This window comes from Spinacia oleracea, chromosome 4 (genome assembly GCF_020520425.1).
Source record: "Spinacia oleracea cultivar Varoflay chromosome 4, BTI_SOV_V1, whole genome shotgun sequence".
Lineage (NCBI taxonomy): Eukaryota > Viridiplantae > Streptophyta > Magnoliopsida > Caryophyllales > Amaranthaceae > Spinacia > Spinacia oleracea.
In genome coordinates this window covers 178,852,019-178,877,692 of record NC_079490.1, presented here as the reverse complement: position 1 = coordinate 178,877,692, position 25,674 = coordinate 178,852,019, and the positions used below count along the sequence as shown (strand labels likewise).

The window sequence follows — 25,674 nt, the reverse complement described above, 5'->3', positions numbered from 1 at the left end:
AAACTGAGTTTATCTGAACTTAATTGGATAAAGTCTAAAAGAACAAGGTCTGAGTCATTTGAGCCGGACTAGGCTACCCTTCATATTCAATGGTTTGGAATGGTTTAGATTAAATCAAAGACTAGGAAACTACTAATGTTTTAATTTTGACTCGATCCAATCCATTTTTCAGCTTGACCTTATCCTATGGGATAAGAGGAAGGATAGTAGAACATTGTTGGAGGGGGCAAAATCAAATTCGCCAACCTGAATATATACTCAAAACGTTGGAGGGTTAGGAAACTAGGGGCCGAGATAATTCTTCTAGGCATACAAAATTACTGCCATTTTTTGGCCTTGTTCCGTAAACCTTATCAAAAGGAACATACATATAAATTCACGCTGGTGTTTCATATTTGGCCTTATGAATTGAATGTCTGCGACCTGCAATTACTAGTTTGGACCTGCAACAGAATCAAGCACCCGACCTCCAGAAGGCTTTTTATCAGTTACAAATACGGAGTAGCACGTACTGAATCTGATATACACAACAGATTTCACAATATTTCATTTTTCAGCTTTTGGGTGACAAAAAGTTGCACCATTTTTCAGTGTTTACACCAGATTTCCTGGGGTCGTACCTCATATCTGCTGAATCAGAAGTTGATAACAATGATCTTCTAGTACAATTTCAGCAGAAACCAACATACAGCAAGGCCCAGATTCCTAAGACCAAATGTATGAATGACTTATCATAAAATATGTACTGCCCATCATACTAGATAACCGGGATTAACTTTTTGCTGAACATCTTGGTAACTCTGTAATTCTTCAATGTCTTCAGGACTACCTAAAAATAGAGGTAATCTCTGGTGTAGCTTAACAGGTTGGATAGAAAGAATCCTTCTTTTACCATCACAACCTTTTCCCCCAGCTTGTTCTGCCACAAAGCTGAGAGGGTTTGCTTCATAAACAAGCCGAAGATGGTCTCTTGGATTCATTGCTACTCCACCGTACAGTAAAGTCCTATGAAAATCAGCTACCAGTGAGCATATATAGCGTGCTGAATATTTCTTTGGGTATTTCCCTTTTCCTTGTCTGATAGTATCAATGTACTGTTTCAAACCTTCCGGCCAATCAAAGTAACGAGCATCATTTACAGAATAAATTTGACCTGAAAATATATATATGCAGTCATCAGCAGCCTAAAACAAATCCCTATTCAAACACTTGTGATACATAACAACAATCTTGTGATGTTATTTTCAGTACTTGTTGAGCATACCTCGAGGTGGAATTTTGATACTAGGATCTGTGAGAATAAAATCTCCAGTTGAACGATCCAATGTGAATGCATGTACTCCAGAGCCGAATGTGGCACAGAAAATGGTGGCTGATGAGTAGAGGACGTATCCAGCAGCAACCAGATTGCTACCACTTTGAAGTGAATTTAATGACGCCTTTTCATCACAGGGAAGGTGATCTAGCTCCTTTAGACGATTATAAATGCCAAATATTGTTCCAGTGGGGATTGATGCATCAATATTTCGCGAACCATCAAGAGGATCCATAACCACCACAAACGGACCATCGTCACTCAAACAAATTGGGGCATCATTTTCTTCTGAAGCCACAACTGCTACTTTTCCAGATCTTTCAAGAGAAGACAAAATAATATCATTCTGCATAACCAGAGTTTGATCACAGAAATGTTATCTACTTGACTAATGTAATCGTTACAAGTGCACAAGTATTGTACAGATGAGAAATCGATCATGATCTTTCCTAGAGTTGGCTGACAGTACAACATGGTATTTTAGGTTCTAAAGTGGCTGGAGGTGATCATATAGAATAGAAAGAACGCAGCACTAGAATATAAGGAGAATTAGTAACAGCAATTATCGCCAAAAAACAAGTCAATGTACAAGAAATGCACTGCACACCACATTTCAGTTGAACAAATTTTGATTCATTTCTAGATTGTTAAGGGACAAAAATACTTAACCAAACATAACCTGCCTCCACTATGGCAATAACATTAGCCTCTAAGTTCCTGCAACTTCTAAAACCATCCTTACCCCCCCTAGTTCCCTATCATCTTGACTTCATCTTACCCAACATTTACCATCATCATAAGTTCATAACTGAGAGATGATCAACAACCAGATTATACTCCACAGTGGGGGTCAGCTACACAAATTGTCTACTGTAAAGAAGAAAAATAAAAACCATTGTAGTCTATAGAAACCCTCTATGCTAAAATAGTAAAATCTATGAAGGCCAATCATTAAAAATGAAATTTATTAATTCAAGTACATAATTACAACAATCAAGCTCTCCTATGCTACATAATAAATCCAACATCAAAAAGCAAAGTGAACTCAAGAGCCAAATTCATAAGTTGTGTTACTCGGACTCGGTCACTCGTGATTAGACACGGGTACAAGTCTACAGAAAAGAAGCATCAAGTGCTCATACGAGTCAAGCCCATGTCTTGATGTGAGGGGTAACTCATCAACCATTGCAACAAAATATAATAAGTAAATAAACAAAAACCATACCGAGACAATATCAAGAGGTTTAGGGGCATCTCTATCAGTACCAGAACTGTTTCCAGAACCTTCCACACATTTCCCAATACTGGAATTGAAGGGAGAAGCAATAAGAGCAGCAATTTTCTTGCAAGCATACTGTAAATGATCAATTAAGATCACTAAATCATCACCCACATCAATTCCTCCCTTACCCACGTACTCAATTAGTGTTCGCGGTTCATTATCACTACTTAATTGAGCATTAACTGAAAACCCACCAAAAGTTGACATACTTGGATTGAAATTTTTGGTCGGCAGAGAAAATTGGGTGGGTTTTGGCGGGAAAAAATGGGGTTTTGCCACGAAGAAAGAGGTGGGTTGGATGAATACGGTGGATGAAAGCATTGAATTTTGGTTTTCTTTTACTAAGTTTTGTCAATTGGCATTTGATTTCAGAGGTTGACGATAGGGATTTGGTGTTCATTAATTTCTACGAGCACCTTTATCTACAAGACTACAACTAGTACAAGTGAGATACAATACCAAACATTAGGCCAATAATGCTTTTGGGACATTTTGTTGTTTTTTTCACAAAGGGTAGTCCACCTAAAAGGCGTGTACTACCTCCGCTTCAAAATGATTTTTTTACTTTTTATTTTAAGTTGTTTTATAATATTTTTACATTTTAGTTTATTCTATTTTTTGATATAAAAAATTACTATCTTACCTTTCTTACTCCACGATATTTATAATTTTTCACTCATTTTCTCTTACTTTTTTTTTTTTTTTTCTTGCACCTACTCACTTTTTTACACATTTCCCTTACTTTATCCATATATTATAATATTCAACCATCTTATCTACTTTTCTCTTAAAATTTATGCAAAGAGTAACCGTAAAGATCTTTATGAAATGGATGTAGTAATATAAATGGAAAATTTGTAAAATATTACCTTTTTGTTTGTCACTTTTGTAAATTGCTACATTTTATGATTATTTAAAAAAAAATACTACATTTACGTTATGAATACCACTACCTTTTGACGGCACATGTTACTTTTGTCCCTTTTTTTGAACCCACTTTTCCCTTTTAATTTAACTTTTACCGCTCGAAATGATCTTTTAGCTTTTATTTACTTCTTTACCAACGTCTACCCTCTTCATTTTCCTATTGTTCTCAAAAAAAAAAATTCTCCAAATGACCTTCATATGAATTTTATGAGAAATACTTCGTAGTCATTAGAGGGTAACAATGCTTCTTATTATATAAAGGTGCTAACCCGTTTAAAAGTTGTTGTTAAAGTGGAGCCCACGGGAGAAAATTAACGTTTTTGACTTTAAAAGATAATGATACTCAAACTTTTTGTTAAAAAAATAACTCCTTAGTTTTCTTTTTTTTTAAAAAAAAATTAAAAGATAGATTCACAAAAATGGTAAACTAAAATGTAAAAAGTTGTGGTTCACAAAACTTCCTACATTAATGGGTAAATGAACTCCACTGGGCTATGAATTTTATCAAACGTCAAAGGTTGATAATTTCTCTTTACCATTGAACTCTCACTTAATTCTCGGGATACATATTAATACTTTGTAGATGATAATGGCTCGCTCATTCATGTTTTTAACTACAAAACATTCAATAACAATTTGTTTCTGAGTAGTAAGTTCTAATCCATCCATCTAGAGTTAATGATCTCATTTTATGAACGTTTCCCTCCTCTCTCTAAAACTTGCTTTAAATAGGCTTTTATGAAGATCAAACCATGTTTATTACGGAGTACCATGTTTATTACGGAGTACTCCCTTCGTACCGGAATATTTGCATCACTTTCCTTATAAAGCCGTCTCGGATTACTTGCAACGTTTCTATAAATAGTAAACTTTTATTAATATTATACCAACTACTCCCTTCACATGTTATTTTGTGGTCACTGGTCTCATGTACCTTACCCCCCTCTTATCCCCTCTAAAAAGTTGACACATACCCCCTATCTATATTAAAAAATACCCTACTATCAACAACTTCATCTACTTAATAAGTCAATTACTTTGTATTAAACTCTGTGCCGGTCAAACCGGTTCAAGTATTTTGGGACGGTGGGAGTACTATTTTAGAAAATGTGAAATTTCTTTTAAAGATCCCAAAATAGAACAAGTATATGATTCATTAATCCCACAAGTGATAAGTATATTCAATGATACATGCACCTACAAACTTGATAACAAACTATTGTTACTTGAGTCAAATAAACCATCCGTATCCACAAAACTCTCAATTTATTTCAAGAAAGTATCTTTGAATAGTACTCCCTCCATTCCTTTATGTTGTTCCCATAAAGAATGTTGGGGGTTTTTAAGAAAACTGAATCTTTGTTTGTATTGGGATAAGAGTAATGATTGGGTGTAAGAATAATGATTGTGTGTAAGAGATTATATATTTAAAATAAAGTAAGGAGAGAGAAAATATTAAATAAATAAGATAAATGAGAGATATTTCATTAACAAAATAATCAGATTAAAATCGAACCAGAAAAAGAACAAAATTAGAACAACTCTAAATCGAACCACTAAATCGAACCAGAAAATTCGATTTAAAATATAACCAAAAAATAAGAAAATCCAACAAAAACCCAGAAATTTAGACTTCAATCAACTCACAAATTCGTGAACAAATTCGAGCACAATTCAACCCATAAATACGAACATATTCAACCCAGAAAATCAGGAAAATTCAACCCAAATCGAACAAACTAAACCCAGAAAATCGAACAACAAATTCAACCAGAAAATTGTACAAATTCAACCCAAATTCAACAAAAATCGAGCAAAATTCAACCTAGAAATACGAACAAATTCAACCAAAATTAAACCCAGAAATTCGAGAAAGTTCAACCAAAATTAACCCAAAAATTAGATAAGAAAATCGAGAAAATTCAACCCAAATTTAGACCAAAATAAACCCCAAAAAATCGACCAAAATCAAACCAAAATTCGAGAACATTCAACCCGAAATTCGACAAAAATTGCGACAAAAAGTTCGTCCAAAATCAACCAAAAGTTCGACAAAAATTAAACCAAAAACTCGACCAAAATCAACCAAAAAAACAACCCAGAAATTCGTCATAAGTTCGCAAAAAAAAAAACCCTAAAAATTTGAAACGTGAATACAAAAATAAATAAATACCCAATTGATCTCAATTTCACGATTTTGAGGATTTAGAGGTCAAATTCGACCATGAAAACTCTAGATCTAGGGTTTTCGTGGTCGAATTTCACCATCTAAAACCATAATACGTATTCTACAGCTTTTTCGGGTGGTGGTGGCGGTGGCGGAGTTGTGGTGGTGGTGGCGGCGATATTGAACGAGGAAAGAGAAAAGTGAGAGAGGAAGGAGGAGAGAGAGAAAAGTGAGAGGAGGAATATGAAAATGAAGAACATCTTTGATGTTCTTGAGGGTATCAGCAAGAGAAACAGAGAAAGGAAGGAGGAGAGAGAGAAAAGTGAAAGGAGGTTGAAGAGAGAGAGAGAAATCAGAGAGGTGAGAGAGAGTGAAAGTGACGGTAGTGGGGTGGGGTTATGGGGGATGGGAAATTAATTAAATAAGGGTGGTGGGGAAAAAGAGGGTGGAAAAAGGGTAGAATCTTAGGGTTTTTTGGTAAATAGTGGGGAATCTTAGGGTAAATTGGTAAAAAAACTATGGCCAAAAATAGTAAAGATTCAGTAGGGGAACAACAAAAAGAAATGCCAAAAAAGGAAATGGGAACAACAAAAAGGAATGGAGGGAGTAGTAACTAGTAAGTCAGACTCTTAATTAGTCTCTTACTGTCAAAAATGTTGTCAATTGAAGTAAGCTCACAAAAGCACAAATTGTGTTAATTATAAGTTAATGCCTCAAATGTGATAGACAAACGATCCCCTTACGTCGTGCCACTAGATAGATCGATGGAAGACACCCCAAGCCCAACACGACTCACCTATTGAGCCTAGCCATGCATCTTTTCTCTATTATATAAGTGAAGAGCGGAGGGATATTTCGATACACCACTTTTGATGTCCCCTAGGATAAGACTAAATTACCTTCTAAAATTTCACAATTAAATTCAATTAAAAAGCTAATTATTTATTGATTTAAAAATCTGATTATTTATTGATTTTAAAAACTGAAAATCAATAACAAACCAGGAAAGTTTTTTGGTGCCAGTATTATGGGCTAATCTCCATACCTGTAAAATTTAATGGTCTAATATTTGGAGATATTTGACTTTCTATAAAATTAGGAAACTATTATGGCATTTATTTTCCATAAGAATGGTAAGATATGATTATGTAGAAAATAAGAGTATAGTTGCACGTAGTATTTACAAGATCTTTGCTTACGCTCATACATCAATATTAAGTAAAAATACAATTTGAAGTTTTAAGATATATATCTCTATTTTATAAGGGAACTCGTGAGGTCGTTTTAATAAATGACCTTTTGGTATCCCCTATGGAATAGACTATAATGCCATTAATAAGTTTTAATTTAATTATAATAATTTTAAAAACTGATAATTAATGTCATATTGTACAAAATGAAATTTCAATGCACGTCACAACCAAAAGTCAACAACAATTTTAATTTAATTCCTATAGCAAACATGAAAGCAATTATTAAGGCAGTTAAAAAAATTGGAATTCATCCCTTCAACCATACATTTTTTTATTACAAAATTAAACTTAGTCTTACTCTCAACCACAACCTAATTTTATATGGTTATACAAGCACTTTGCGGTAAAAAAACGCAAAAAAGAATGAACAAGTAAAAAACACAATATTTTACGTTTATTTCAGTTAATTTGTTATTACATTAATTTCTAAATAGATTTTATTGCATATAATTATATAAATATGTATATTTTTTTCTTTAGTTTTAAATAAATTTTCTTACATGTTTTAGAAAATGTACATACTTTTAAGAATGTGTAGCGTGTATATAGAACTATGTTTTAATTAACAAATTAGAGAAGAAAGTTATTGAAGTATTATTTTAGTTAATTATGATCAAACTTTAGTTTAATAACTTAACACTTAGGTGTCAACAAAAGATATCAATAATGCACTTATAAAAATGGTTAAAATATTTATAAAACGTTAGAATATACTTGCGTATATATCAAATCAGATTTAAAAAAAAATATACGCACACAATTAATACTAGTGTTGGATTATGCCAGCCCAAGCCGTAGGCCCGTATGTAAAATTCTGTCGCCGCTCATCGCAAATTTTTGGCTATACCCGGGTACAGCCAGAGCTGGCTGTACCCCATCCAAAACTATGTCGTTTTGTGTTGTTTAAAATGAACATTAATATACTGGTACAAAAATGAACATTTACTATTTCAGAAATGAACGATTATTTATTTATTTGGAATGAACATTTACTATTTTGGAAATGAACATTTATTTATTTATTTGGAAATAAACTACAAAAAAGAACATTTACTATTCCGGAAATGAACATTTATTTATTTATTTGGAATGAACATTTACTATTTTGGAAATGAACATTTATTTATTTATTTGGAAATAAACTACAAAAATGAACATTTACTATTTCGGAAATGAACATTTACTATTTCGGAAATGAACATTTATTTATTTATTTGGAATTAATGAACATTTACTATTTTGGAAATGAACATTTATTTATTTATTTGGAAATAAACAATATAGGCGCTTGTAAAAACATAAAAGACCAATGAAGTGAATAATTTCATTATGAACATTAACCATATATTTATTGTGAACAAACAAATAAACAAGAAAGAACAAATAATTCAACAAAAAAGAACAAACAATATAAAAAAGAACATAAAATTCCAGAAAAAAGAACAAACAATACAACAATTATGAACAATTTTATGATGAATTTTAAAGCCAACATGAAAGAACAAACAATACAACAATAAGTTTGATGAATGAATTTAAAAAACAACAAGAAAGAACAAACAGTACAACAAGAAAGAACAAACAATACAAAAAGAAAGAATAAAAGATTAATGAAGAGTTTAATTATGAACATTAACCATATGATTATTAGGAAAATGATAAATCCAAGGAATAATTCACTTCTTCCAAGGAAATCATCTTTGAAAAAATGTGAATTTTCTTGGAAGGAGTAAAAATTTCCTTGGATTTATCACTTCCCTGATTATTATAAACAAACAAATAAACAAGAAAGAACAAACAATATAAAAAAGAACATAAAATTCCAGAAGAAAGAACAAAAAATACAACAATTATGAAAATTTGATGATGAATTTAAAAAATAACATGAAAGAACAAACAGTACAACAAAAAAGAACAAACAACACAATAAGAATGAACAAACAGTAAAATATAAAAGAACAAACAGTCGACAAAAATGAACAAACAATATGAGCGCGTCGTTTTTCGGGGGTACAGCCAGAGCTGGCTGTACCCGGGTATAGCAGTTAGCAATTGGCCGCTCATATGTGCACCGTGCACGTTGTCCTGACTCAGGAATATGACCCAACCTTTTGCAATACCGTCGTGCCATATTCTGTGCTGACTGGCCTGGTCGTTGCCAATTAAAAAAAAAAAAAAATTCAAAAGGAAAGATAAAACGGAATTCCTTGATTTTCATCCCTATATATTGAACAATAATAGCAAGCAAAGTCAGTCTCCTTAAAACTTAAAAGTTGTAATATACGGAGTACTTGGTATGAGTTTTGTAACTTTTGTTAGTCAAGGGTCGTTCTAGAAAAGAAGGGTTAGGTATTTGGACTACTGAGCTTATGACATCATCAAATACACATCATCAGCTAATTACGTGACCATCTATCCTGCTGTTTTCATCAATTTATAATTATATTATAGTCTATGGTCAGGTCAATGATTGTTACGTAGTAGTAGTACAGTGTTTGAAACTTCTACTTGGATACTCCATCCGTCCCGGAGTACTCGCAACGGTTTGACTTTTTCCACAATTCACATAATTCACTTTGATCCTATTTTATTTATAATATATGAAAATAAGTGTTAGCATATACTTCCTCCGTCTTTTAATACTCGCAACGTTTGTTAGTTTCACGCATGCCAATGCACAACTTTGATCATTTATATCTTAAATTCTCTTTATGCAAAAATTATAAAAAGTTGATATTTTGATAATACACATTGAGACGAATCTAACAAGATCTCACATGACTATGTTTTATCTTATATAAAAAGCACTAAGAATAGTCAAAGTAGATTATATGAATAGTGGCAAAAGTCCAAACGTTGCGAGTATTAAAAGACGGAGGAAGTAATATATTGTTGGCTTCATCTTAATATATATTTTCAAAATATTAACATTTTATAAATTTTTATAATATATAATTGAATATATTGATGGTCAAAGTTGTGCATTGACAAGCGTGTCCAGTCAAACCTTTGCGAGTATTCCGGAACGGAGGGAGTATTATTTTATTGTCTAGTACATAGTAATATTATGCAGTACTCTAACTTAATCAGATTTATTCAACTTTTAATTGAAATGGATTTTTTGAATTGAAATGGATTTATTGAATCGAACTGAATTGAAATTCTAAAATAATCAAAATTTCTAAAAGATCAGGACATAAAACCCATAGTAATGTAATACGTATATCATTTTCTTCATAAATAACCTTCATTACCATCCATTACTATTTGGGGGTGAACCTAGATTGGAATAGAATTTTATGGAAAAAACTCATGTTTGGGGAGAGATTTCATTATTACGACTAGCCAAATTACATATAAGTTCGTTGCAGTTTAATTAAAAACAAATTCATTTCGATCAAATCAGATCAATAACACCAACTTCAAAATTACATCAAATAGTCAATATACTTCATCGAGAAATCATGTATAATGAAAACACAATATGAAAGAGGATATACACAATTGTCACATCACATAGCCTAATATTGTTGATTTAAAAGGTTACTTGAGCTGACAGTTAATATGAAGTAATAATTAAAGGATTATTACAATGATACGCCAAACAACACATCATATTACGCACGAAAATAAATAAATAAATAAATAAAGAGAGATTAATTAAGCGGCCAGATAATATAAAATATACGAGTACCATGTGACAACTCTCTCTCCATAGATTCTTTCTTAAGCATCCTTTTTTTCCAAGTGGTTGCCAAGTTGCCCCATTTCATATTTCATTGATCGATTCCTTAACTTTGGCTATACTAGGCTGCTAGTGAAAACTAGAAATAATGTCATATATATAGCCCCACTTCCCTCTTTCCTCTCCATATACTTCTCTTGAAAAGCTATGCATTAACCTTTGTTGAATTATTGAAACAAGAAGGAAATTTTGTGAAACACTACCTTTAAGTTTGGTGGTTTTGTGAATTGCTACCTTATAAAAACTTTTTTTAATTTAACTACCTTATAAGTTTGGTTTGTTTGACTAACACTACCATTTGACGTTTTTCGTTAATGTTTTCCGTCGTGTATTTCTTTTATTCTTTTAAATATCTCTGTTCATTTGTCATTTCGTGCATTTGCCATATTAAATAACCGTTGTAGCGGAGTCCAAAAACGTAAAACATTAACAAAAAACGGCAAATGGTAGTGTTAGTCAAACAAACCAAACTTATAAGGTAGTAAAATATAATTTCCTTTTTAAAAGGTAGCAATTCACAAAACCACCAAACTTAAAGGTAGTGTTTCACTGAATTTCCAAACAAGAACTATAAGAAGTTCTAATTTGGCTCTAAGAAAAACAAAAGAACATTTATATCAAATAAAAAATTCGTTTCATTAAAGTTCGAATTATTGCATATTGAACATTTGAAAAAACTATGCAAAACCTTTTATTTTTTGACCATTTGTTGAATTATTGGGGGAAAAGGTGTATTTTGTCTCTAAAACAAAAGGAACAATTGTCTTTTAGGCTATATTCTGTTAATTTTATTTCCAAATATTTCAGGAAAAATAAGTTGAGCTAAGTTTAAATAAGATAATTTCTGGAAAAATAAGTGCTACTCGGATATAATTATTACCACTAAGTTAAATTTGATAAATGTAGATACAATAAATTCAGAAAAAAATAAGTGAAAATCAGGTATTTCACCGGAACTAATTAGTAAAACCAACCTCAACTCATTCATAAAAAGAACCTTCCTATGCAATTAATTGGCTTGACCAAGTTCAAGTAAAATATTCCACAAAAATGTCTATTGTTGAATTTCGTTTTATTTTATATAAAGGTTTTGGTCTTCATAGACTGCTGCTAAAGTAATGGTCTAGTTTATCCAACCTATCCTATCCAATCATTTTCAATTACTTAAACCTATATCATTCCATTTCTATAAATTGTATCATAAATATATTAAAAATTTCCCAAAAACATAAATAATCACAAAAATCTTTGTTTTCATTTTTTCATCAATCCTAAAATTTAGGAGTTACTTAATATATTTCTTATCAAATATTGATAAACAAAATCCATGTCTAATAGATCAAAACCTATGAAAGTGGTACATATAAAGACACAGTATGTTGAAACTGATGCATACAGTTTCAAGTCTGTGGTTCAAGATCTAACTGGTAAGAACTCCACCATCGCTTACGCGCCTTCGTCTTCGTGGGTGATGAAAGTAAGCAAAGACCAGAAGAGCAATACTACTAGTCGGCCGCCTCAGTCGAGGCTAGCACGCACAAACCTTAATAATCCTCAGATGACAACGTCTGAAGGTCAACTCGTGCACGACAGTCGTGAAGGAAACAACAATTTTCAAGATTATATGAGTAGAGGGAATAGTGGTGGTGGGAGTTATTCGTTCTTGTCTCGGAATTTGTCTTACAAGGAGATGGATAGATTGTTGAAGGAGTTGCCTCCTTTAGAGGAGTTGCATAAGATTTTATCTTTTGAATGACAAAACCTACATGTACGTTCTTTTCTTTCTCCTTGGGAGGGTGATTTAATTTGAACATACGATTTATCGTATACAAGCAGTCTGAATCAGTAGGCCAATACCTTATTGATATTTCGAGCTGCATATGAAAGTATGCATGTGTTCACAAGGTAATTAACGTGATAATAATCTAAATGGGACACAAAATATGATCTATTGTTTTGTTACACTTAGATTGTCATCACACATTGGAGAAGAAAAAAATTGCAAATCATTTTTATTGAGGTCTGAAAAATGCTACATGTTGATACATTATAGGTTAGGATTATAATGATGATGATCTTAGACTATGTAATATTTTCTACACCATGTGGGGATATCTAGTGTATAGGTGAATTTTGTTTTTGTTTTTAAATTATTTTGATTTATTGAGAATATACCATCTATTCAACTCTTTAATTCTTTATTTTTATGTACTATCATAAACTTCGATTCTTTAAATCTTTATTTTTATGTACTATCATAAATGAACTTCGATTCTTTAAATCTTTATTTTTATGTACTATCATAAACTTCAATTCTTACATACGTGTTAGAGAAACTTATACAACCATGGATACGATCGTGCAAGTAATATTTTTTTTTTTTTTTTTTTTTTTTTGTCATGGATAAGGTGAGTGGTTGCAACAAAATTGAAGTTGATCCATTCCCCAAAATGGTTTATGTATAGCAATATGATGTCCTCCTCAAGTAGTATTAATCTAGCAACTTACGGTTACAAAGGATGAATTAGGTCGGTTTTAATTGTAGGTTACGATTCTTGATCTTGACTTTCATTTGTTATCCCCAACAAATGGTTTTATGCACAATGTACTAGCTGTAATTGATGGCTCCGTATCAACTAGGAGGAAAATGAAGTGATGTGGACCAGATATGTTAAATCAGGGTTAAAATTGAATAGGATGTTTGAAAATGTAAAGTGTTAAGCTGACATCATGCATGATGTCATCCTATAACAAACGGACTACAATACATGGGAATGTGGCAATGTGGCATGCACCCCACTAGAAGAGAATACGCACTCTATCCGTTCCAATTTTTGAGGGAACTTTGATAGTTAAACTTGCGTTGAAGTAGCTAATTAACAAGTTGTGAAAAATTCGATATCATTTTGAGAAAGTAGAGGTTTAAAGTTAAACCTTGAAACACGTGAGGGTTGGTGATTTGAATCAAAGGGAATACTTATGTTACTGTCTTTCACCAACAAAATCCTTGAGCTGAGATCTCAACAATCAAGCTTGAGTTATTTGAGTATGTAGATACCTCAACATTTATTTTCATTGGTATTCTCGTTGGTGTCTTGAACATGAACTTGTCTGAATATATTTGCGGCGTCTTGAGGGAAAACAGGATTAATGTGACATCCAGTAGCGACTTCAAATCCAGCTAACACAGTCAACTGAGGGACTATCTGTAGAAACCAATGACTGCAGCTCAATTGTGAATCATCAATCCGCAAGGGAGATGTGTGAATCATATAGTTAAAGGGTGGGTTGTTTAATTGCAAACCCATCTTCTTCAGCATAAGTTTGAGTAATCCACCTAGGTCGTCTGCCTGCATCAAGGACACAAAACAATGTCAGAAATCCAGCACATGGAAATGAGGAATGAAGCATTCTGATGAGGGAAAACAAGACTCACACACTGACACTCTCTCCGAGTCTACCCTGAACTCCTGAAGTGAAGAGCACTAACCAATCAGACTGCAATTTACTACTGCTGATTGCTATTATGCTTCAAATACACACTCAATCCCTAATTAAATTACTCACCACCATTATGTCTATTGTCTCCTATGATACACAATTATGTATCTAGTCAGCTTTGGCACTTTCAAAATTGTAAAAGTAAAACTTTGTTTAATGCAAAATGGACAAAATTCATTCACCTTTTCCCTGTCTATATCGTGGAAATGGGGAGAGTGATAGCGCGGAATGATCCAAATCTCAAAGGCATAGCTGGCAGCAAATGGAACTACTGAAATGAAGTATCTTGATTCAGAAATGAGAAGCTCTTGTGGTGGCTTCTCACAAAGGATACATTTTCCTGTCTGCTCAAAGTGATCTTTCATAGCTGCAAGCCGAGTAGATATGGAAGGAGGAACTATCGGTAGAGCTATTATTTGACTATGAGAATGGCTCATTGATGCACCAGCTGAAGCTCCATGGTTTTTGAACACCTACACATACCCATCATATGGTAGATTTTAGCAACTCAGAAACCTACCCATCTTATCATCAAATCTACACTTCCACAGTTAGTATAACCCTTTCTTTTGGACAAAAAAATAACCAAGTCGTACACTTAGACACATACCCGTATCCAAATCCAACACTTCTATTCAAGTCCGAGTAACATAGACTACATATCAGAATAACTACCAAGGGTTTCATTACCATTAGTGACCAAAGCAATTTCCACATCCTATTCTTCAAGGCCAAAGCTTCACAAGAATTCAAGTTGATCCCCCTTTATTTATTCAAAACAATGCCCATAAAACTTAAATGCTAACACCAAAAATTAAATGCATCATTATTTAACACTTGGAAATTAGAAACAACTAATCCCCAAAGTCCAACAATGTCCTAGAAAAAGCCCTTTCTAAAACTAGGCAATATCCATTTTACCAATTGCACCAAAATTGGACATCTTGCAATCATGTATAACAACTTACTACTTAACATAATCAACTCCATTACCAATCATATTATTGTGCACCAATTTATTGTCTTACGAAAAATAAGTAATCCCACCGTCCCATAATAGACTTCACACTTAGTTACAACAGAGTATATATAAATGTCCCAAAATAAACATACTTTTCTCCTAACTCTCTCAAACATTAATATTAATATAAGCAATCATATAACAATAATCACATTAAAGAGGAAATGCAGAAGAAAACGAAAAACCTGAATATATTGGATGGCATCAAAAGAAGCAAGTTGAAGCACCCTCTTCTTATAAGCCATTAAAACCTCCCCAACCCCGGACCCGGGAAGATCAGAAAGGTGAACCGGGTGGGTGGGTGTCTCAATCACCACATCATGAAACCCATACCCGGCTACAACCCTACAATCCATGTCCAGAGAACCCGGATTATGGGGCTCAATATCTCTGCTAAGAGCGGGATATAAGTTCTGGATGACTCGGATTCTCCACTTTGAATGAGAATCAGACTCATCTAGAACCCGGAAAATTTCTGGGGCACACTCGTGCTCGTGTCCTATACAAAAGGGGCACTCTTGAGATTGATTTTGGTTTGGGTCAGTGACAGGGGACTTGGATTTGAAATCAGAAGGGCGTTTGGATCTTGCTGGGGAGAAAATTACCCATTTGTTGTTAATTTTGTCTTTCCTTAATTCTGGGTTTTGGGGTGACGGAGAAGAAGCAGGTTGTGATGCCATAGTTTTTGTTATTGTGATTTCGAGTTCTTTGTCAGATCAGATGGGTCTTTTTCTTATGGTGACAAAAATTGAAGGGTTAGCCTCTGCTTATTTTATTTTTATTTAATTTCACGAAAATATAACGAGGTTTTTTGGTGGCAGAATATGTTCTCTTTTCCTTTTGGAAACAGTTTCTTTAAATTGATCAGACTCAAATCTAAAATTAATGTTAATTTGACCTAACATAATCTACCAGCTTTAGCAAAAGTTGACATGAGTTGATTATTCGAATGATTAATTTTGCTATTTAAGTTAAATATAATTATATAGGTTTAACGCACGCTTTATTTTCACTTTATTTATTCCTTTCATCAAAGTTGTCTATTTTAGTTAAATCGGATATAAATTTTAAATATTTACTACTCCGTAGAAATTCTAGATTACATAATAGGATTTGACGATTCTGCTTTAGGCATAAGAAATAACATCACCACTTGTCCGTTAAGTAAGAAATGTATTTCGATTACGAAAAAAATATGCATATGACACGTAAAATAAGATTAGAAGTATGTTGACTGAATCACATTCATGTACGGATACACCATGATTTGTAAAGCTTGCACACACTCAAAACGGATGCACCATAAGTGTGTTGCTATGAGCATAACTTATTACACAAATACACAATATTTGTTGCGTAAGGCAAGGCATAATCCTGAATGTAATATGTAGGGTGTAGGATTTAATAGGAAGCCACAAGATACATGGACATTATTTGACAGAGTGAACACAAAGCCAAGTTTCAAAGGTGACTACAGATTTGGCTAGCTTAGGACAAGTAACGAGCCATCCATGACTGGAATCGAGACCATGCAAGCTCAACATTAGCTTCATTTACATCATTCATTCCCATGACCTTCCTCCTCTCTATTCCTTCTGGAGACATGTTCATGAAAGCATGTCCACTCCCTGGGTAGATGTGAACCTCATTTGCCACACCGCATGACTTCAACTTTTCGTCCAAACTTTTGGCAGCCTGCAATTTCAAGTAGTATCATATCATCAAACATTATACATTACTCAAACCACCATTATTAGACACAAATGCTTTCAAGTACTACTCCCTCCGTTCCACAATGATGTTCCAATTCAGAATGATTTTTTTTTACATGTTCAACTGTTCGTTATCGTTACCCCAATGCCTTCAAATAGGCTCCCGCGACAAGCGGGGTAGGGGGGGGGGGGGTCATACGTACTCAACCTTACCCCTGAAATTGCAAAGAGGTTGTTTCCAATCGACCCAAAACAGGACGACCATCTTCAACTTCATTGAGAGGAAGCGAAGAGGTTTTGAAAGCCATTGTGATTTAGTCAAAAGAACAAATGCATCTGTTTAAACGTTCTTTTTCCTCTAAGATCTAATTTCTGCAACCAGACATACAATAATGGAAAACAAAGCTATGTTTTCCTAACACACAGATGCCAAAATCAAAGGTAAATCCAAAGTCATATGTAGTTGTCCTCTACTTTTTAAAGCTGCCACCAAGAACCTATGAATCATATTTTGGGTCTCTAAATGTGTACTCGAAAATCCTAATATATTCAAATTTGCTTAAAATTATTAAAATTTCCTCCGTTCTCAAAGAAGTTCAACATCACCATGCAACGGTTGTGTACATCTTGATGCAACCATTGATTTAAAGTCTCCTAATTTATGATTGGAGCCATTTACGCCTCAAAAGACACTGATAAAATCCATCTTTAATGAAGCTAGAATGAACATCAGTAAATAAACGTCAACCAGTCTACTAATAGTTGACATAGCAGCACACCTTTTTCATGATAAAACAGCAGAAACCAACAGGATTCTAATTTCTCCACTGTCTATTACCAAGACCCGACAATATAGTTTATGCAAGTATGAAATCAAATCCGTGGGAGCCATGAAATTGGAGAGAGACTTACTGCCACGTCTGAAAAACCAGCAATATTATCCAATTCCCCAAAATGAGCTTGGATGGGAGCTTTAGCCTGGGCAGCATCAGCAAGCTGTGGTGAAGGACTTCCGTAGAAACCAACAACAGCATCAATTCCAGGTACTTTTACAGCGCTTGCAATTGAAAGAGCACCTCCCATGCAGTATCCAGTTACTCCAACCTAATAAAATGAGTTGACAAATTAGAGTTCATTAACCAAGCACAACTTAATCCACCCATGGAGTTAACTGTATGTTATCATGTAAACTAACAACAACATCCCTAAACAATGACAGAATAGGAGAACAAGACTTTTTTCAACAGCAAAATCAAATGATTAGAACAGAGGACCAATCAAGGGCACACCTTCTGTGAGCCATTTTCCTTGAGCCAGTTGACAGAAGCTTCAATATCCTTAACAGCACCTGCCCAATCCAGACCATCCATCAAATGCTGAGCTTCAGCAGCATCTAAACCCACCTTTCCACGGTACAAGCTACAATAATAGAACACCGCGATCATGCTTTATGAGCATTGAAAGTGTATTCAGAATCGTTACAAAATTCAAAAGAATCAAGAATTCCTTACTCTGGAATAAGTGCCTTATAACCAGGCTCCAGTTGAGAAATTTTAATAGCATGGTTCTTGACTTCATAATCTACACCCCACCATTCTTGAAGCACAACAATCCCAGGAGCATCTTCTTTCCCAACAACATATGCATCAAAGCTCTAGGAGTTCGTATGAACAACACACCCAAAAAAAGTCATAAGTCTTTCATATGAACAACACACCCAAAAAAAGTCATAAGTCTTTCATATGAACAACACGCACAAAAAAGTCACAAGTCTCTAGTGAAAAAACAGAAGTCTTGAAATGCTCTCAAACTATAAAATCAAGGTCAACAATCAATAACTCAAGTACTCAACCCACAAAGGTCATCACCCTAGTATGTTACTGTTGGAAGTTCTTGTTAGGAAATACAAAAGAAAAGAGTGTAAAAATGTGAATGTTGTTTTTGTCCCACATTGAAACTATAACTCATTTCCTCTTTGTTTATATATTGGGTTGAAGGTGTAACTCTTGTTTGAGAAAGTGTGAGAGTGGTATGGGTGGACACATAGCACACTCACGTGCGCGCGTGTCGGCTGGCCGGGTTGGGTCAGGCCATGGGCCTTGGGCTCTTGGGAATGTGATGCGCGGGCGTGGGGTGGGTTTTGTGGGCCTTACATATTCTTTTCGTACCGGGTTGTTTCGGTTAAAACATTGTTACGGGAATCTATATTGATTACGTAACCGTTGGTTTAATTAGCCTTAATGGCGGCCGTTACAATCTTTATTATTCTAGCCGTTTTTGGTCTCTTGCTTTTCCTAAAGTTTGATTATTTAATCAAACTTTGTACCTTCCAAAAAAGATATACGTAATACACAATTCCAGAAAAACCAAACACATGCTTTCTCTCCCAAATTGCTCTTGGTTTTGGGCATATGTTCTGACTCCATTCGGGTTTGTGCGTGCACACAAATTCGGAGTTGTGTTAATCCTGGAGGGCGACCGCTTTTGTTCTACTGCACCAGGAGGTAGTGCGGAATCGTCTTTTAGGACAGTGGTATCCCACGGCACAGCAATTGTTTGTTATATGTTTATCCGATTATTCGCATCTACCAGATAAGTATATTCTATCTACATTCTTATAGCAACATTATTATTATTATATTGTGCTAATTTGCAACAATCTAAAAGACGATTGATCAATGTTGCGTATGTTTTTTATGGTGTTGGTATAAATGTTGATTTCCTTAATTGGTCGGACCTTTAAGACGATCTGAAAATATACGAAATCGGAAATGACGAAAATGTTGTTGGTATTGCTTGGCCTTGCATCAGAGTGCTATTACTAAGGGAGTTTTCTAATTTCTACTCATATTAATGACACCGCATAATCTGTTGTTGGTATATGTGAAAGGAATTCGGTAATTAATTCGATCAAGTTTATTCTTGTTCCATTTTTTGGCATTTCGGAAACTGTGTTATGGAGCTTTTATGCATTTGTTATAAAATTGTTGTGCCTGGTTATGTATGATTCGTTATTGGATCTTTAATACGGAGTATTACGCATGTTAGTATTTTTTCGTTATTGCTACGGAGTATTGCTTCACTATTGTGGATTATTTATTTAGCATAAATGGGCTATATTAGAATTGTTTATAGTCTGTTTGTGGCCTTTGGAAATCACTTGGAATGTAAACCTGTCTGAACCAAATGTCACAACCTTGGATCGGGAGCTTTTTTTTTTCCGACTGAGATCATGTGATCAATATCATCAGAGCAATGCAATTTTACAATGATACGGTATACTCCGTATATGGTTATGCAAAGCGGTTCTCAGCATCTTGATAAGTCATACGTTTTGTATACTGCATTTATTTTCAGCCGGTTTGGTTTTTTGTTTGACTGGCATTTGGTTTTTATTAAGTTACCATTAATTTGGTCAATCATATATGATATATCGTGGTAGTCGTACATTGTGATTAGCTAAGTTTTAGCCTCAAATTACGTTAGTGTCTTTGTACATAAATGGTTCAAGGATCTTTTAATTTCTCATAACTCTTCGTGAATTATGCCGCCTTAATTACATTGGTTCTCCGTGAAACTCAAAGGACTTGTGTGTTGTGTTTATGGTGTTTTATGTAATTCTTGAGATAAGACGCCAAACAAGAGGAGTTTTATTTATTGCGGTTAGAGAAGTGTTCTCTGAATTCTTTCTCCTCGGACAAATAAATGTTGTTGTAATACTCATATAGTACTACCAGTATGTCCTACTCTTTCTGGTTCTTTGTCTAATGTAATACGAAGTAGGAGTACTTGTAGGAGTCATCCCCTTTTCTATTAAGTAGTCTTGATAGTTGGTTTTTTTTTTTTTTTTTTTTTTTGTGTTCCTTGTTGGGGCATGAACTCCTCATCCCTCGAGATGGTTATCCTTCTTTATGGGCATAGCAATTAGCGACTCATATTGGGAGGCAGCAGCATGGATTAGACTTGTTGATGTTGTATGAGTTTTTTCAAATGCGTTATAAACTTATAATGTTACGGTCAACTAAATTTTTATTGTTGATTATTAATTTAGTTTTTCTTGTTTGACCTTTGTAACTATTTAATTCATTTTCCTCATACTTTTCTAAGTTAGAACTTGGGGGTAAGGATTGTTATTGTTATGGAATTAAAAGACAAACTTGACCAGCTAATGGAGTTCTTTGGTCTGGTTTTAAGAATCAGATGTCGTACTAATTACCTTTACTTTGGAGGTTTCGAAACGGTCGAGTGAATTTTTATTTATTGAGTGATATAGTTATTTCTCAATTTATTATCATTTTATAACTTATTTACATATTTTAGTTTATGTACCCTCTCATAGGCTCATGTTGGGTACTTTTTTGTTTTTTTTTTTTTAACTCTCTATCAGCTAGACTATGTGGGGGTTGGAGTTAAAATTTGAGCCCTAACGAGTAAGTAAGTTATGGTGCGAAATTGGTCGCTAGTAAGATTATAAGTGTGCTAAATGTACTCACAGTTGTCATGACTACTTTCCTGCGATGCTATCAATACTAATGAGGTTACTCATATTCTACTCGGCGAACAGGTGCAGTGATGGTAGCACACCCATCGAGCACGTTAGTAAGGAGGTCTTTAATCGCTTTCTAATATATGAATATTATTATATGTTTTACTTGTACCCCGTTTATGCATAATATTTATTTTGGTAAATAGTTTTGCAATGTGGGGGTAAGCTAGTATTTGAGACTAACTAATAAGTTAGTTGCAAACCTAGTTATGTTGAGTATGTTTGTAAACCTACGAAAGAATCGTTGCAACCACCTAAATACAAAAGTCATATGAGAAGTTTTATTCTTTTCTTGGGTTATAACGTTTGGGATTTATTGCATGTGTGTAGCCTAAATTTTAGCTTTGAGTGTGCCAATATGGATTGAGGTAATCATGTTGTTGGCTCTCACACGCTATAATGATGTTGGTGAGACTAATGTTTTTAATGTCTTAAGCCAAGATGAAGGTTCGCGGTAAATTATATGATACTTGATGGCTTGGTAAGGCAAATGAGTTGGTACATGTACATTTAATCTTATTCTCACCTCATGGAAAGTGTTTGGTAATCGTCAATTACCTAATGTACACTCGTTGTAGTTCTAGCATATTATTGTTAAATTTTGAGAAAGAACCCTCAAAATATTATGCTAATGTGTTTGTAAGTATAATGCGGTGCCCACTTACTCTTGATTGTTGTTGCTTTACAGTTGGGACGATCATATCATTACTAGTAAATTTGTTCTTCACCAGGTGATAGTGTGTAATGTTATGAAAAGATGCAAAGCATAAGTATATTGCACTTTACAATATGAAGCTGAGCTCATAGGGCTGATTTCAAGATGTCAAAAGAACAAGGTCTGTAAGTTGGTTAAGTCATACGTTGAAAGACTTAAGCAAGCTCCTAAATGACGGTATTACAAGTTTGACAAGACTATGTCTGGTAATGTTTTCATGTCATTGAAGGTGACGCTTGTGTTTATTCTAAGCATGATTCTCTTGATTGTGTTTGTCTTTACGTGGATGATATAACAATGTTTGACACTAACTTGAATCGAATAAATGAGATAAAAGATTTTTTTTTAATTCGGAATTTTGAAATGATAAACCATGGATGAGGCAAATATGATTTTGGGAGTAAAATTTATAAGGACTCCAAATGGCGTTTTTCTTGGTCTGTCTCACTAAGCTGGAAAAAATGTTTAAACGTTTTTCTCATTTAATGTCGATCAAGTTAGGACTCCTTTTGATCCAAACATCCACTTAAGGATAAAAGTGGTCTAGTTTGTCAAATCTGAATATGCTAAGATTGTTAGTAGTATTATGTTTCGTATGAACTACACTACGCTTGACATTGATTATTATGTGAGTGGTTTGAGCAGGTACAATCATAGCCCAAGTAATGATTATTGGGATGCTATAAGGTGATTGCTTCGGTACCATGTAGGTACCATGGATTGGAGTTTGCACTACTCCAAATTTCCAGGAGTGATTGGAGGGATCATGTGATTTCTATTTGGTATCTGTTAATTATAAAGTCCACTCCAATAGTCGTTGTTCTTCACCCTAGGGGGTGGAGCTGTATCTTGGAAATCTTGCAAGCAATCTTGTATAGACTGTTATGACTAATATGGAATATGAATTTATTGCTATTGATCGAATTGGCAGGTTATGAGGCAAAATGGTTGAGGAATGTGCTTGCAGATATTCCAGTGTGGGGGAAGCCAGCTCCTTGGCAATTGTTGTTGCAAAGAACCATGCCTATAATGGAAGATAGACACATTCGTTTGAGGTATAAAGCCGTCAAAGATATGTTGTCTATTGAGTAAATCTTTACTGTGTAAAGTCTGAAATGAATAAAGCGGATCCGTAAACGAAAAGGCCTATAATGAAAACTAGTTCTGGAAACATTGGAAGGGATGGACTTGAGGCCCATTGAATGAATTGTAAAATAATGAACTCCTACTCACAGAGTTCAAAGGACGACATTATGTTATAATTCGGAAGCACAAAATTTTATTTTTTGTCCATCCCCTAAATGTTATAATGTGCTTGCTACAATCGGAAAGAGGTTGAGCATACGGCTCTTAATGAACCCATACCATATGTTTGGTGGTGTGAATGTAGCTCACACTTGATGGGATTCACCTACGTAGGTGTGGAAGTGTGGCCGCTTCCTATGAGAATTGCGATATGGGCTATTCTCTAGAGCACCTATGAGCATATCCAGGTCGGACGTATGGCCAGTATAAGGCGTCACTTTATTCGCGGAGTTAGAATATCATACATATTCAGTTGTGTGCTTTGAGTGACGGGTTTCTAACCCCCTATCAAGTTCAATACGAAAGTCACTTGGTAGGAAAGACATCATAGCTCAAATGTCACTAAGTGTTAATTCAAGTCGAAAGACATTGGCACCTATTCAATTGGTATGTTTTGTCCAAAACCAATTCATTCTTTTCTTTCTTTTTCTCATCTTCGAACCTGTGGGGGATTGTTGGAAGTTCTTGTTAGGAAATACAAAAGAAAAGAGTGTAAAAATGTGAATGTTGTTTTTGTCCCACATTGAAACTATAACTCATTTCCTCTTTGTTTATATATTGGGTTGAAGGTGTAACTCTTGTTTGAGAAAGTGTGAGAGTGGTATGGGTGGACACATAGCACACTCACGTGCGCGCGTGTCGGCTGGCCGGGTTGGGTCAGGCCATGGGCCTTGGGCTCTTGGGAATGTGATGCGCGGGCGTGGGGTGGGTTTTGTGGGCCTTACATATTCTTTTCGTACCGGGTTGTTTCGGTTAAAACATTGTTACGGGAATCTATATTGATTACGTAACCGTTGGTTTAATTAGCCTTAATGGCGGCCGTTACAATCTTTATTATTCTAGCCGTTTTTGGTCTCTTGCTTTTCCTAAAGTTTGATTATTTAATCAAACTTTGTACCTTCCAAAAAAGATATACGTAATACACAATTCCAGAAAAACCAAACACATGCTTTCTCTCCCAAATTGCTCTTGGTTTTGGGCATATGTTCTGACTCCATTCGGGTTTGTGCGTGCACACAAATTCGGAGTTGTGTTAATCCTGGAGGGCGACCGCTTTTGTTCTACTGCACCAGGAGGTAGTGCGGAATCGTCTTTTAGGACAGTGGTATCCCACGGCACAGCAATTGTTTGTTATATGTTTATCCGATTATTCGCATCTACCAGATAAGTATATTCTATCTACATTCTTATAGCAACATTATTATTATTATATTGTGCTAATTTGCAACAGTTACTAGGACTTTTCATTTTACCTCAAGCACCTATGTCATCCTCAACATTCCAACATGAGTATGGCGCTTCATTTTGGGCCAAAAGTATGGAAAATTTTGATTATAATATGGGAAGAATAGCAAAGTCTGAGTAACAAAGGTTATTGTGGATATGATATGTATCCAAAATTCCTCAAATCTAAGGCTGAAAACTCACAAAACCAAGATTTTGACAAAACTAACAAAAGCAAATGCAAAACCCAGAAAGCTTAGAGCATCATTATTCATTCATTCACAAAAATTGCTAATAGAAATAATTAAAAGAAAATGCCTCAAATATAGAAGTACATTTTTTTCTCCTAAAACTCCCAATATTGCCCAGAAAAAGCCAATAGCACTTACATGGGAGAATCCCAATTCATTTTTCAACCAAAGTAAGCTCAATTCGTATCCAAAATTTCATCACAAAACAAATAATAACATACAGAACCACAATAGCATCTAAAAATGGGGTCAAAATACAAGAATCAAGGATAAATTAAGTGGGCAAAGATAAAAACAAAGATGATGATTGAAGACTTACAGTGTCCTCTCGTTGAATCTGGATTTTCTTGAAGGCAGAGTCAGCCATTGATCGAATTTGGAGGCGATTAGTGAAAGAAGAAGGCTTGTTTGCAGAATAATAATAGGTTGGTCTTCTGCAACCGATGAAGGAAGGTGAGGAGTTAAATAAGGTTCTGGAAGCTCTAATCATTTTCAGTCCCTAAAATAGTGGGAGGGTTTATGCTTATTTTCCAAGGTTTATTGTTAGTCACCTTGTACCGGACAACAAGGTACGGAGTACTCTAGCCTCTCGGACTAGGAGGTAGAGCTGCATAACATGATAGAAACCGGCAGTAAATCAACATCACGAATCGTTTGGATTAATTTTGCATATTATGCCGCGTGTTACACAGTTTTGATAAATTTTATGA

The 25,674-nt window shown here is 34.4% G+C and overlaps 4 protein-coding genes across 4 annotated transcripts; 1 reads left to right on the top strand and 3 right to left on the bottom strand.

Annotated features, from left to right (window-relative positions):
* Positions 1–534: 534 nt before the first annotated feature.
* Positions 535–3,051, bottom strand: LOC110801425 (fructose-1,6-bisphosphatase, chloroplastic). The gene is made up of 3 exons (XM_022006790.2): positions 2,541–3,051; positions 1,265–1,661; positions 535–1,153 (listed from the first exon to the last, which is right to left on the bottom strand). Exons 1-3 carry the CDS (start codon positions 2,916–2,918, stop codon positions 753–755), a joined length of 1,176 nt encoding a protein of 391 aa, XP_021862482.1. The 5' UTR covers positions 2,919–3,051; the 3' UTR covers positions 535–752.
* An 8,801-nt stretch (positions 3,052–11,852) lies between these two features.
* Positions 11,853–12,883, top strand: LOC110801421 (VQ motif-containing protein 10-like). The gene has a single exon (XM_022006785.2). It carries the CDS (start codon positions 12,017–12,019, stop codon positions 12,443–12,445), a length of 429 nt encoding a protein of 142 aa, XP_021862477.1. The 5' UTR covers positions 11,853–12,016; the 3' UTR covers positions 12,446–12,883.
* A 475-nt stretch (positions 12,884–13,358) lies between these two features.
* Positions 13,359–16,054, bottom strand: LOC110801431 (ADP-glucose phosphorylase). The gene is made up of 3 exons (XM_022006801.2): positions 15,397–16,054; positions 14,373–14,663; positions 13,359–14,039 (listed from the first exon to the last, which is right to left on the bottom strand). The coding sequence occupies exons 1-3, from the start codon at positions 15,889–15,891 to the stop codon at positions 13,749–13,751; spliced, it is 1,077 nt and encodes a 358-aa protein (XP_021862493.1). The 5' UTR covers positions 15,892–16,054; the 3' UTR covers positions 13,359–13,748.
* Positions 16,055–16,425: 371 nt separating this feature from the next.
* On the bottom strand, positions 16,426–25,600 carry LOC110801443 (uncharacterized). Its single transcript, XM_022006810.2, has 5 exons — positions 25,284–25,600; positions 18,435–18,577; positions 18,213–18,342; positions 17,836–18,027; positions 16,426–16,906 (listed from the first exon to the last, which is right to left on the bottom strand). Exons 1-5 carry the CDS (start codon positions 25,452–25,454, stop codon positions 16,700–16,702), a joined length of 843 nt encoding a protein of 280 aa, XP_021862502.1. The 5' UTR covers positions 25,455–25,600; the 3' UTR covers positions 16,426–16,699.
* Between the last annotated feature and the right edge of the window lie 74 nt (positions 25,601–25,674).